A 13787-nucleotide genomic window follows, 5' to 3' on the forward strand; every position below is an offset into this window, starting at 1 on the left:
GCGGAGGCCGTGTAACACAGAGAGGTGGGCAGATGAGCTAACTGATACACGAACACGTAGTTAAGTACGAATAGATAGAATCTAGCATTGCGTACAGCAAAGATGAAAATTCTAGTGTTGCTGATACGCGACGCACTCTTCTGCAAAACATAAGACTCTAATAATTTTCTAATAAGTTTCTTTAAACAACATTTCAAGTACCAAGTACTTGGCAATTTCTTGAGAATTCTCGAGAGATCAGGAATACTACCGTTCGTAGACACAACTTTGTTCACCCCGCGACGCTGTTTATGGGCGTAAGAAAATGCAATCGGGTAAACAACTTTTGAGAGCGAAAGCTTTCGCGATAAGTAATTTTATGCGGCATGAATTACAAGAGACACTCGCTTCTGTGGTTTTCCACGACGGTATAGCGCAACAGAGGACAGGGGGTAATACGCGATAAGGGTAAAAGATTACAGTGCACACATGCTTTTTCTCCTTGCGTAATATCCGTGTTGCACACACGCGAAGGGATCGATCGACATCAGGAAAAATTCTTACGCTTCACAGTGTCCTGCCTGTTCTTTAATTCGTTATCATGATATCAACCGTGCGGTATAGTATATTTTTTTTTTACCAATAATAGTTTTCGAGGGGCAGATTTACCAGACAACGGTGGCGTTCGGCCTTTATAAACTCGCTACGAAGTGAAAACAGAGAAAAAAGGGTAAAGCGAGAGCAACAAGGGTAACAGCTCGCTTGCGGCCTTTGCAAGGTTTACATTCTTACGTAATATGTGCAACACGTGAACGCGTAGCGAGAAAAGTTCGAAAATTAAAATTTTTTCCCACTGTTGATAGAAAATGTATAAAAATATATTTACGATACGAATTCGTGATACTGATAACTGTATATCCGAAAACGGAAACGGCAAACGGGTTCTCGAATACAAGAAATTGCTAGAAGTTCGTGAAAATCTTATTTTGCTCGAAATTAAAGGCAGTATTAGAAGGACGTTATTTAACTATCACGCGTCGTGGAAACGTTTCCCTCCGTATCGTACGATTTCTTGCAGGTGCCTGTCCGTTTAAGAACATAGTATTACGGTTCTTCGCGAAAATAATCGTTCCGAAGGAGGAAATCTTGTACGATAAAAACGATGACGGAGATTCTTACTCGCTACATTCCAATCAGTCGTATCCTCTCCGTGCGTTGCACCTACATGCGAGTGCAACGTCTTTCATTAATGAGGTAGGTTTCCTGAACCCGAACCTGTTGCTATAAACTTATATTTCTTGCACGCAACGAGTTTTCACTGTCAACCAGTTCTGACTATTCTAGATCCGCTATCCAAGTCTAAATTTGACAATCGCGTTGCGTGCACCGTCGTAGGCATCAATCTTCTCCATCCACGGATATATCCTTCGTGAATTTAACATTAACCCAGAAAAAGATAAACTTTTTACAGCACGTTTAAAATCTATGTTCCTTCATTTTAAGATACAAGGATTCGTAAAACATGGGTCTCAGTTCTTTTTACTCTTCTCCATTGTCGAATACATTGTGAAAAGGTTCGATTCGAATAAATTTTATATGCGATTTGATGCAGAGACCGAGGATTAATTGGTAGACGTTGATATTAACGTGCACTTGGAAGAATAGCGGTGGAACAAAAGTAATAGTAAAAGGAACGGACGATTCGCTGCTCGAATAATGCCAATGGAAATTAGACCACGCGACGTAACTTGTACGCATTGAACTCTCCGTTCACACGCACACACGTGGGTGGCTTAATCAAGGGGTAAGTTTCCTGAACCCGAACCTGTTGCGGTCGCGGTTTATCTCTTCCATGATCACGCAACAAGTTTTCACAAGATCGTGTCGCGGTAGTGGTGTTTATGCGCGTTGCATTTTTGCACGCGGATTTCCAATTCGAGCCAACTTGCACATAGAGCGTACACATTAGGGTAGACGATAGTTATACCTGCTGTTTCTTTTTGCACAGTCCAACGCGTTGGATATAATTTTACATTCAAAATAAAAGTCACATTTGTGTACTATTTTACGAACAGTGGGACCAAGTGTTTTGGAAAATAAACGTACTTCTTCTTCCGCCTTAATTTAATTTTCAAAACGAAACGATAGTACTACCTCTGGTTCTAGAAATTGTACTTGGAGTGTATGGACGATAGTTATACTTGCTAGAATAATACCTGCTGTTTGTTTTTGCACAGTCCAACGCGTTGGATATAATTTTACATTCAAAATAAAAGTCACATTTGTGTACTATTTTACGAACAGTGGGACCAAGTGTTTTGGAAAATAAACGTACTTCTTCTTCCGCCTTAATTTAATTTTCAAAACGAAACGATAGTACTACCTTTGGTCTAGAAATTGTACTTGGAGTGCGTTCTTTACGCTCAGTTTGAATTCACTGTCCCGCGAGTGGAATAGCGCCGAACGCAGATGTTTTCTAAATTAAAATTCCAAATTGAAATTGTGCCCGACGTAACAATAACGAAACACTCGTTTATTCCCACGTAATTTAATTGTCACTTTCTCTAGTTTCTCGCGACGGTCAACGAACTGCCTCGTTCGAGCGTGGCGATTTAATCGAAACAAGTAAAAATGACGAGGATTGCGCGAAGCTCGTCGCATTACCATCGAATCGTGCAATAATTTTAATTTAAATATAAATTGGGGGGGGAAAATGTACGGAGCGATTTCGTTTGAATCGATCCGCTCGAGTATATTCGAAAGACCCGGCGATGTTGATGTGGAAACGATGCCAGTACGGATTATTGTAAGACGAATAATGGCAGTTGTACTGATTCGGTTTTACTCTGTTATTAAAAGTGGCCTCGTCGGGAAGCAAAACATATTGAAAGTATAATGGGTCTCGATACGTTACACGACAGAGTTTTATTAACAAAACCATGTATATCTATTTTGTGTTATTCAAATATAATTTTGTTTATTGGATCAAGACATTTCCCGTTCTTTCTCATAAAACCGTCAAGAAAAAAAGGGAAAGATTATTGGGAAGCAATGGATCAGTGAAACTGTGTGCTAACTTTATCCACAATGTGATATCTATGTATCTTACGCTCGTTCAAGATTCTATGCAACGTAGCCTTTACTTTGTTTCGTAATTAAATTGGCCCCGTTTCACCTATGTATTTGCCACGTGTATTTGACTACGCCTGCACGACGAAGGATCCACAATTTCACAGCCTACAAGGTGTGGTTACCCTCCATTTTCCCGTTTATTTTCGCTTTTTCCGCGCACGTACGTGCTCTTTCGATGGATCCTTAGAGTGAGACAAAGCCACTCTCGATCGAAGGTACGGTGCTCTAGGGTGCCTCGAAAAGTGGGACACTTTTGCCTCTGTCCTCTAAAAAGCAACGCACAAGTATCAATCAATCTGTGTCAGATACGATGAATCGTTTCACTTGAAAATAAACGTCGGTAATCTCGTTCGGATTACCGATGAAATGAAGATAAAGGTGACGATCGTTACGCGTGTGTGTAACTATGCGCGAGGAGAGTGGGAGAACAAGAAAAAGGAAGACTTTAGAAGTCACTTGTTATCTAAGAGTTCCTGAGATCGTCGTTCAGAGCAACAGTAAATGTAAAAGAAAAGGAAAACTAGCAAAGTCTTTCGTCGTACTAAACGTTAAGTTAACTTCAAATTTCATCTATGTAAAAAATAGTAAGGTAATCCTGATCGAGGATACATAATACTCATCGAGAAGAAAAGTACAATCTTCCATGCAAGATCATTTTCTATTTTTGTTTCACACAACGATGCAAGTACACTATGCCGTTCGTTTTTTTGGATTGAACTATGCGTTTACTGTTTTTGCATCGATCGATCCTCCTCATTATTCTGCACATAAAAGTGTTAATGTACGATGCACACTTTGCCAGGGGTCGTCGAGACGAATTCAAAATGCATATCACGGAATATTTTTACAGTAACGAAAGTGTTGTTTACTTATCGTTGATAATTCTACAGATTAAATAGTTTAGATTTCCATTAATTTTTCAAGTCCATCGAGCTGAATGTACTTTGCTTTTTAGAATGCCTAGGTATTAACCTTCGTCTCGATAATGATATAAAACGATCATTAAAGCATTGTGGTGTATGCAAGTAAACATTAATTACTTATGAATAGATGCAGCTAAATGGCAATAACAGCTGTTCGATGTATTCCTGAATGTAGTTTTAAAAATACAGGGCGCCAACACGCAACCGGGAAAACTCCAAAACGGTTAAACATACAAAAAAAAATAACTATGCCACGCTCTCGCGAATAGTTCTCGAATAACTATGCTACGCTATTTATGAATACTTATACTTTTCCGGATAAAACGATACGCTGCATTAACGCCATCGTGTTTCGCGGTGAATTTTTCGCGCACAGCGATTGTTCGAGAAAGCAATGTGCTCGGGGAACCTGTTACATCGAATACCGAGAACGATCGGGCCGAAGGAAGCGCATAAGAGTTCTGGCACGTTTCTATAACTGAAAACGTCCGGGAAGCCAGCACATGTACGCGTATCGCGTAACCTAATTGTAGAACCTTATTGAGTTTCCCATCGGCGACTCGCCGCGCAACACTGATGTCCTCGCTTTTAACACGTTGACTGCCAAGTCACGAGTATTGCAAATTTATTCACCGGGTCTAGCAATCGTCACCGTCTTCCTCGCCCGCAATGATACTTTATTAACTCTTTCGGCGACTGGCCTGTGCCATTCCTATCGAATGCACACCTGCCCGGCCGCCATATTGACGAAAGCCACCGCTGGACCACGGAAGTGTCCAACGATAACTTTAAATCGAAATCGTTCGAGCATTTCTTGCGTGACTCACTCAACTGACTAATACTTTACTCCTTTTTTGGTCTCGACGCGCGTATTTTTTTTTTTTGCTCTGTCTCTTCCCGACGCTTTAGTACTAATACCTATTTATTCATCGCGTTATATAGGAAATGCAACTCGTATCACGTGTCACGGATATTACCAAAAATGTTACCGAACAGTCGGAACTTTTCGTTTTATAAACATCGAACTCTTCCTCTAATTTGTTGTTGCATGCCCGCGGTGCTGAGCGAACCTAAGGATTACTGAACGACCGTGACACTTGCATCCACATGAGAGCTTCGTGACAAAGTAAAATATGAAAGTGTAGCCAACGTACATACGGTGTGCCCGTGTGGATTAACGTCGTATTTCACGTACGGGATTGTGAAATTATTTACTACGAAAGCTCGTAACGCTGTCACTGGCTTAAGCCTTTACACTGAAACGTAATGCGAAATGTACACAGCCCGGTCGTAAGTATTAGGACATTTAGCCAAAACGTTGTTAATATTTCAACTATTGTAACTTCGCGAAAACATGCCACACAACAATCTCTCCGGTGCTATTTTATAGACCGAACCATCTACTTTCATACCCTTAAGTTGCATTTCCTCCAAGATCTTTTTACGCAAAGAACCAAGCGAGAAAGTCTAAAAATGTTTAAAATTCAAACGACTCCTTCTCGGACTTTTATTTTGATTTGTCATATATGTATATCTCGCATCGAACACCTCAAGTTGAATAATTTAAAACAAATTTTTATGGTACCCTAAAACTATTGCTTCGAGGAAATTATATAAGTTAATTTTTGTTCCTAGCATTGTCGTTTATTCGCCATCGATCATTCCCCAACCCTAAGACTCAAAAACACTGATCCGGCTCTATATTTAAGGTCGAAGATCGATCATAATGACTACTTCCTACCGCGATTACATCATAAAAATTAATCACTCGCAACAGGCTGCCGTGATACACGGTTGTATTTCACGTTAATGCAACTGAAATGCATCTCGATCGGATAGAACAGAGGCAAGTAATGCTGATCGATAGTAATTTTATCGATAGTTCGGGGCGTCCATATAACGTAAAATGTGCTTAAATTAAATCTCGTTCGATCAAACTTCATGGGGAAGTTGCTTCTGCATTATTTGGTAAAAACTATTCCAAGCTTCGTTAGAAATAGCCGTCACTTGATAAGGTCATCAGCTAATTAACTAGTTCCAAGATGTTAATTCGTGGAACGATCTTGAGCTTTTTCACTGAAAAGAAAACGAGTCGATAAATTAGTCCATTCTTGGAATCTCGTGCGAGCACGAACATTCGTGTAAAACTAAAGCTAGAATTGTTGGCAGCTGAGAAGAATTCTCCTGATTGTGAATGATTCTATTCATACTACATTTTAATCTATTTTAGCATGGAACCAGACAAAAATTTGCCAGTCTTTTTAGTTGTCCAAACGGTTGATCGAACAAACTACAATTACGAAATCTTAACCAACGTTGATACGTCTAGATTTATTGTTAGCGAAGTAAACGGGAAAGAAGAAGCGTCAGTTAACTATTTCACCGTGGCATGCGCAACATTTCAAATTGGCACGATGTTTAGAAGTAACCCACGTAATTACTGGCAAACGCATACTCTCGAGTAAAATATTTGTCGGTGGATCTACAGAGTTGCGATACCTCGACGCTCTCATGTAGTAACGAAGTCATAGCTACATGAATTCATCAGCGACGTCGATACTAAACAATACACGAATAAAGCGTAACAATTTTATATTTTATTTTTTAAATAAAATATTTCAAATCGTTCTGGAAAAATTATTCTCGGTTGCGGGAGTCAGTTACAATCATTTTTGGTGAATAGACATACCCCTGAATTCCTACCCACTTTCGAGAAAAAAATTCGAGTATGTATTGAAATTTTGAGACGAATTTAAAAAATTTCAAATCGTACTAAAAAAATGATATTTACTTACAGGGGTCAATTAGAAGTATTTTTTGTGAATAGACCTACCCCTGAATTCCTACCCACTTTCGAGAAAAAAATTCGAGTAGGTATTGAAATTTTTAGGCGAATTTACAAAATTTCAAATCGTACTAAAAAAATGATATTTATTTACAGGGGTCAATTACAAGCATTTTTTGTGAATAGACCTACCCCGGAATTCCTACCCACTTTCGAGAACAAAATTCGAGTAGGTATTGAAATTTTTAGGCGAATTTAAAAAATTTCAAATTATACTAAAAAAATTATATTTTGTTACAAGGGTTAATTATAAGCATTTTTTGTGAATAGACCTACCCCTGAATTCCTACCCACTTTCGAGAACAAAATTCGAGTAGGTATTGAAATTTTTAGGCGAATTTAAAAAATTTCAAATTATACTAAAAAAATTATATTTTGTTACAAGGGTTAATTATAAGCATTTTTTGTGAATAGACCTACCCCTGAATTCCTACCCACTTTCGAGAAAAAAATTCGAGTAGGTATTGAAATTTTTAGGCGAATTTACAAAATTTCAAATCGTACTAAAAAAATTATATTTACTTACAGGAGTCAATTACAAACATTTTCGTTGAATAGACCTACCCCTGAATTCCTACCCACTTTCGAGAAAAAAATTCGAGTAGGTATTGAAATTTTTAGGCGAAATTAAAAAATTTCAAATCGAGCTAAAAAAATTATTTTCAGTTGCAGAGGTGAATTACAATTATTTTTGATGAATAGACATACCCCCGAAATCCTAACGATTTACGAGAAAAAAATTCATTACCGAAAATATAATTTCAGGCCAAGAAAATCTCTCTGAAATTTCGTGCGTGTCTTTAAAACGTCATAACTTCTGAACGGATTGGAGGATTTTAATGTTTCAAGCGGTAACCGACGCGAATTTTGGTGAAGAATATATAGAAATTCTAACAATATTGAAAAAGTTGTTCCTTGACCCCATTAAAGTAAGAAAAGCGCCATAAAAATCCTAGTTTTTATCGCTTCGTATGTAGATATAGTCCAATTCCTCACAGAAAATGATATAGGAATATGAAAAGACCATAATCTTTATACCTATGAACTTAAAATAAATCAAATATTTTTTTAGAAAATTAAATATAAAATAAGGACCTGTTTGGTTAATCGAAGGAACTGTTTGTTAAACTGTACCAGTTTCGAACCACGCTGTTCCACGCTTACCCGTTCACAAAGAGTCTACACGATTCAGCAAGAATGCTAAGAGCATTCAAGGGTTCGTGACATTTCAATCCCTGATTCTTCTCAAAGCTTCCAACGGAATCATTCGTCTCTTCCGGGTGCTTAATTCTATAGTACAGAACGGGTATAACGGCAATCCGTTACGCGACTTTCTCGATTAAATAACTAATGAGGATCGTGTAACAGAACCACGGAATCGTGAACCCGTGCTTAAATCGACACCAATCCGACCCTGTGAAATGAATGGAAACTGAGAATCAGAAAAATGTCAATATAAAACACGCGGGAAAGAAATTCGAAAGCAATAGGTACTTTCGTTGATGGGACCAACCTTAGAAATTGCATTTAGACCACAATGTAGTCGCTAATAGCCTGTCTATTTAGACTTTAGTCCTGATGTTACGTGTCCTATTGCTTGGCGTTTGTACACAGCTTAAAACCCGTTACGCACTGTCGACCAAGTCACCGGCGCGGCGACCAGTCGACGAACGACCAGGATCAAAGTCAGCCGCCGGTAACCACGTGCGTACGAACCCATATATTCGCTTCTATATACCTAGTGGTCGTCGGCGACTGGTCGACGACGAGTAACGGGTTTGAACCAGCGGAAACTGCACTGTTATTTGAAAAAAAAAAAAGGATGAATTTGAGAAAAGGTCTGAATGAGAGGAAATCTGGAAACGTTAACAAGAACGTCATTTGCCTGGAAGAGAAATATATTAGGTGAAGCGTATCTAACGTTAGTTACGAGTGTTGCCAAGTATTTAGTGGGAAGAGGCATTCCAGAGAGGAACAGGAGGGCAAAGAAAGGGGGAGGGCAGGATGGGTCTCATGGTGAAACGAGGCATTCGCGACTACAGTGCATTCCTTTTCCTCGGCCGTGTTGCATGTGCAGGAACAAAGTTCTGGCTGTGTATGTTCCGCGGGTGGCGAGAGACGAGCATAAGGTAAACATAAAAACGCCGAAGTGGAACGGTAAGTAAATCCAGCGAACAGCGAGAAGGGAAAGGCTTCCCTCTTGGGAAACAACATCGAGGCGATGGTAAGAACGTTTCAATGTGTCTTTCAAGCATCGAGAAGGAGCCTTTGCATCGTTGTTAGAAAGTGAACGAGGTATAATGCCGTTACGCTGCACACGTGTTTTATCCTCGAATCGATTTTCAAATCCGCGGATCTTTTTCGCGAAGAAAATAAATCGGACTTTTTTTTCCATCGACGTGCATTTCATCCGACAATTTCGGATATCGAATCCCGATACATATTAGATTTTTTCTTTGTTCTCGATTTGTGTGTCAAACCTTTCGTATGCCCGGCGAAGGTACTGAGCGATGTATATGTCATCAAAATGTTTGATCAATTTCCAGCCACTAGGGACACGAAATTATTTTAAATCTTCAAAAGAACAACGTGTAACAAAAAAAATATCCATTGACCTGATTGACTATCGTGATTCATGACAGATTTATGTTAGTTACTATAACCTGTAATAAGTAAAAAAAAAGTACAGTAACATGCAACGTGCCTCGTGAAGATACGATCTTTTATTAAACGTTGACTGTCATGGTGATTACCGGTAACCGGCGTTTGATACTTACAACGTGTCTTTAAAACACTTACGATAAACGATACTTGTAAATTTTTTCATAATGTCATTCACATTAGGCACACCGTAATAAGCATTCGATCGAACTATCGAATATTTCTATTTGTTACGCCATCGTTTGAAAAAATGTCGAGGATATCCCTAGGCAGGGAAAACTGGTGTCAACGTATTAATACTTGACACTAGCGTGGTTGTTCTCAGACCTATCCGATTCAAACGATCGAAGTAAGATTTCCATTAACAATCTCGTCCCGATTGATTTAGCATTATCTTTATTTCAATGCCTTTTACCCAGCTTTTCCATTGACATCGTCTTCGACACGTAAACACGTGCTTCGTTCGAAACCATTGACACGCGCTGCTGGTCGCTTGGTCGACAAGTCCGTGCACGAAAAGAAAGAACAAGATAACCGGAAGACGAAGAGAAAGAACCATCTACGAAACGTTCTCGTCTAATGAAATATCGAAAAGAAGCAGATCAAGTTTTTCCTGCCGCGGTCACCGACCACAAAACCGCGCAACGACCAAACAGAAATAATAAAAATTTACCACTTACCGTTCCTGGACACATCCAGCTCCACGAGGTTTTCGAAGTTCTGGATATCCGGTGGCAAACGATGTATTTCATTGTCGCTCAGCCCAAGCTTTCGTAACCTTTGTAGTCGGAAAAAATTCTGAAACCACGAACGACGTAAATATTTGGTAAAACGTTAGTCTTTCGTTGAAGGAACAATGACAGTCGGCTACCCCGTAGAGAGTAAGCCGTGTACGTACTTCGTCGTCACATTATAGCCGATGGAATGATACGTCATGGACACAATAGAGAGAGCAAGGGTGGGAGAGAGATGCAAATCGGTAAAGGGAGGGGAAGGTAGAGGCAAAGAAAGGAAAAGAGATACGGTTGTAAGACAGAAATGTTGGCATGTAGCGGTATTTGCCTACCTTAGGTAGATCACGAATATGATTCGCGTCCAATAAAAGCTCCTCCAGGCTCCTCGAGTATCGTAAAATATCATCAGGGACGCTCGGCAGAGAGCAGTGACGCTTGTCAACGTATTCCACCTGCCTGTTACACCCTTTAAAAATCGGAATGCAGCGGAACATGGTATCCTTTTCACTATCAATCACGTTAAAACAGCACCAAACATAATTGTCCCGTAATTTTACGGAGGCACACGTTACTATTTGCACATATTCATGGATAAAGATTGATTAAAAGAATACGGAGGAAAACGAGCGGCACGACACACACTTTCACGCCCTACTCGGCTTTAAACGCGCTCTCGGCTTGTGCCTCGAAGTCTGACGTCATCACGTCTACAAACCACTGATCACGTTGCTCTAAAGCGACAAACAACAGTGAACGAATACGACGCTTTGAAAAGACGGTTCTCCCCACTTCATGCGCTTTGGCATGAAGTTACCACTTATATAGACGGGAAAACTCGAACGAGATATTTCCTTCGATTATGGAAACGGGCATGAACCGCTGAATAAGAAAATGTTCGTCTACATATCGATAATAGAAAACTAACTAAAATACCTCGATTTCTTAACAATTATCTATAAAATGCTTTTATTTTCTTCGTAATAAATGTCTATGAAAGATATACAGCACTGACGCAATAGGTTGTTCATGGTGTATAAAACGCTCAAGTCACCGCCAATCAGCTTTCACGTCCAACAGAATTCCACCAATCGAAAGTCGAAACAAGCCTACGCTATTTAATACTCACCGGAGGCACCAGAATTCACCAGGAAGTTCCTGGTTTAGGCTACATACAGTGTGGCCAGATTTTGCGTAATTGAGTGCGTCGACGGCGACACTAGTAACGACGAACTTCCTTAGCGTCTAACGGAGTGGTAGGGAAAGCAGACATATCCTACCGCATGAACCATATTGCGTGAGCCTTCTTTCTTGATATGATGAAATACACGTTTTAAAACCCCCGACCATGTTTTAACTATTGAAAAAAAAAGAAATTTTTATTATTATTTTTATGAACTAGTATATTATATGTATAGTATATTAATATGCTTAAAGCGTGTGTTTCCATGTAAATTCTTTTTCATTATGGACTTTGGTTATATGTATGTGTCTATGTAGTTCGAAATGTAAAAATGCCTGGGCAGTCGAGATTTGAAATTGTATACCATTGACGCGAGGATTGGCAGCTGTTGAAGACCAAGAAGGAATGGACCATTGACGTTCTTTATCGATCTTTCGAAGTTGCATGAAGCGCTGACCACACGTAACATGTGGCTCGTGCGGTAGGATATGTCGGCTTTCCCCACCACTCTGTTAAACGCTAAGGAAATTCGTCGTTACTAGTGTCGCCGTCGAATCACTCAATTATGCCAAATCTAGCCACACTAGCTACATGCTACATGTTATCTAGTTAGGTGTCCACCTGAAATAGCATACTAACTGTATGTATAATATATTTGTACGATTATATTTACTATAACTATAAGTAAATGTTTATTTGTAATTTATGGTTGTATAGTTGTAGATTCCTGCTGTAGGTATTTTATTTAGTTTCATAAATGATTAATAAATATCCAAGTATAGACTATTAAATAATAAATGAACTACTTTGCTCGCAATCAAGTGTCACTTACATAATATAATCAACAGTCCTTGAAACTGATCATTATTGTGTACTTGTTCTTCTGTAATAAAGTACAATTTTTCGTAAGTATCGTAATGCATTTATAGTTTAAGTTTCTTCCCTGTTATTACAGTGTAATAAAATTCACAACATAGAGAAGGTGTTCATCGGTCAAATTTTCATATCCAGTGTTGCACGTCAATATATATAAACAAATATGAATATTGGTCTGATATCGGAATACCTAGACACGTACCAAGGAAGAGATAAATTTTTAAGAACTTTGTCTTACGTAGCGAAATTAGTTACGTTAGGTACGTCGTCGAAGGAAACGGAAGAAAAGTTGAGAATATTTAGTAGTCAAATGAGCGGGTGTAGAGTGATTTTAAGATTATTGGACGATATACCAATGATTCATTATGCTATGACTTATGAATGGGGAAAGAAGGTATATAAAATTGACAACAAATAAACTAATGTTTACTGTACAAGAAAAAATAAGTTTTCATTCTACTTAATAATGAAATGTACAAGACTATACTGTTTTTCTAGAGACATATAAATTTCATATCTAATGTAATAGGAGCCAGATTGGTTGATCAAATGGGCAGAATTGGTACAAATTGCAGTGGACACTATATTCTGTCCGATAGAACACATTTCTTGGGCTGGTGAACGCAAATTAATTAAAATTAATATTGAAAAGTGGAATAATGTTTCAACATGGTTTTGGATAATTTCCCTTCACTTGTCGTTAATAAAGTACGTTATAAAGCAATAGGACATATGTTTGTTCATTTATTGAAAATTCTTATATACATGTATCCTTTTCAGGTCCCTGAGAAAATTAAAAAAGTGCAATAACTATAAAACATATCTTGGTGAAAGTAATAGCAACACAAGGTAAATATAAAGAAATAATAAAACATTTTTATTGCTTCAGCAATTTTTATGACATAACTAATTATCCATGTTTCAACAGAATTGCCCTGACAATAGTAAATAAACAACGATGGATTGAACTATTGTCCTGCACACGATTAATATTAGATATCAGTTATGCAGTTAGTTATTTACCACGTGGTGTATTATGGGGGGGTAAATTAAAAATTTGGCAAGTTGGTGCACTTGGGACTGTATCCTCCCTGATCGGTTTGTACCAAGCAATCAGCAAACGAGCAGAACAGAAGAAATATTTGTAATGATATACAAATTTTGTACAGAGATGTTATAAATTCTGTAAAAAAAATTACTATTAGTATTGTGAATCCGAGTTGAGCAAATTTTATTCGCGAATAACGAATAAAATTTGCCAAACATTGTTGTAAATATAGATCTTTATATTTTATACTGTAGGTGTTATGCTACAATTGTAAAATAAATTATGAAGTTCAAAAGGAAACTAGTCCTACAGATCAGTTTCTTCATACAATGTAAGGTATAAATTTATATATTACAAAATAATGCAATTTTGTTAACATAATAAAGAACAATTTATTACTTTTAATATA

The 13787-nt window shown here is 38.2% G+C and overlaps 2 protein-coding genes across 5 annotated transcripts in view; one reads left to right on the forward strand and one right to left on the reverse strand.

The window, feature by feature from the left end:
* LOC122397813 (protein lap4) overlaps positions 1-10987 on the reverse strand; it is a 33022-nt gene extending 22035 nt beyond the window's left edge. The window contains exons 1-2 of the mRNA XM_043397243.1: positions 10607-10987; positions 10221-10338 (exon numbers count right to left, since the gene is read on the reverse strand). Of these exons, the coding sequence (XP_043253178.1) occupies positions 10221-10338; positions 10607-10768 (280 nt within the window). The 5' untranslated portion in view covers positions 10769-10987. The remainder of the gene's footprint in view (positions 1-10220; positions 10339-10606) is intronic.
* Positions 10988-12031: 1044 nt separating this feature from the next.
* On the forward strand, positions 12032-13524 carry LOC122394803 (peroxisomal membrane protein 11C). 4 transcript variants are annotated; one of them, XM_043391951.1, is made up of 5 exons: positions 12032-12094; positions 12410-12724; positions 12860-13038; positions 13111-13179; positions 13259-13524. In XM_043391951.1, exons 2-5 carry the CDS (start codon positions 12494-12496, stop codon positions 13476-13478), a joined length of 699 nt encoding a protein of 232 aa, XP_043247886.1. In that variant the 5' UTR covers positions 12032-12094; positions 12410-12493; the 3' UTR covers positions 13479-13524. The 4 variants fall into 4 exon arrangements, with proteins under 4 accessions (XP_043247886.1, XP_043247894.1, XP_043247880.1 ...); XM_043391959.1 differs by lacking the exon at positions 12032-12094 and adding an exon at positions 12166-12186; XM_043391945.1 differs by lacking the exon at positions 12032-12094 and adding an exon at positions 12203-12359 and having other exon boundaries at positions 12432-12724.
* The last annotated feature ends 263 nt before the right edge of the window (positions 13525-13787 follow it).

Source organism: Colletes gigas, unplaced genomic scaffold, assembly GCF_013123115.1.
Source record: "Colletes gigas isolate AHSC1104 unplaced genomic scaffold, ASM1312311v1 Colletes_gigas_Sc00001, whole genome shotgun sequence".
Classification (NCBI taxonomy): domain Eukaryota; kingdom Metazoa; phylum Arthropoda; class Insecta; order Hymenoptera; family Colletidae; genus Colletes; species Colletes gigas.

Coding starts and splice junctions, on each gene's coding strand:
- LOC122394803 (XM_043391951.1), top strand. CDS start 12,494: ATGAATATTGGTCTGATATCGGAATACCTAGACACGTACCAAGGAAGA. Junction 13,039..13,110: donor CTTCACTTGTCGTTAATAAA/GTACGTTATAAA, acceptor TATCCTTTTCAG/GTCCCTGAGAAAATTAAAAA. Junction 13,180..13,258: donor GAAAGTAATAGCAACACAAG/GTAAATATAAAG, acceptor ATGTTTCAACAG/AATTGCCCTGACAATAGTAA.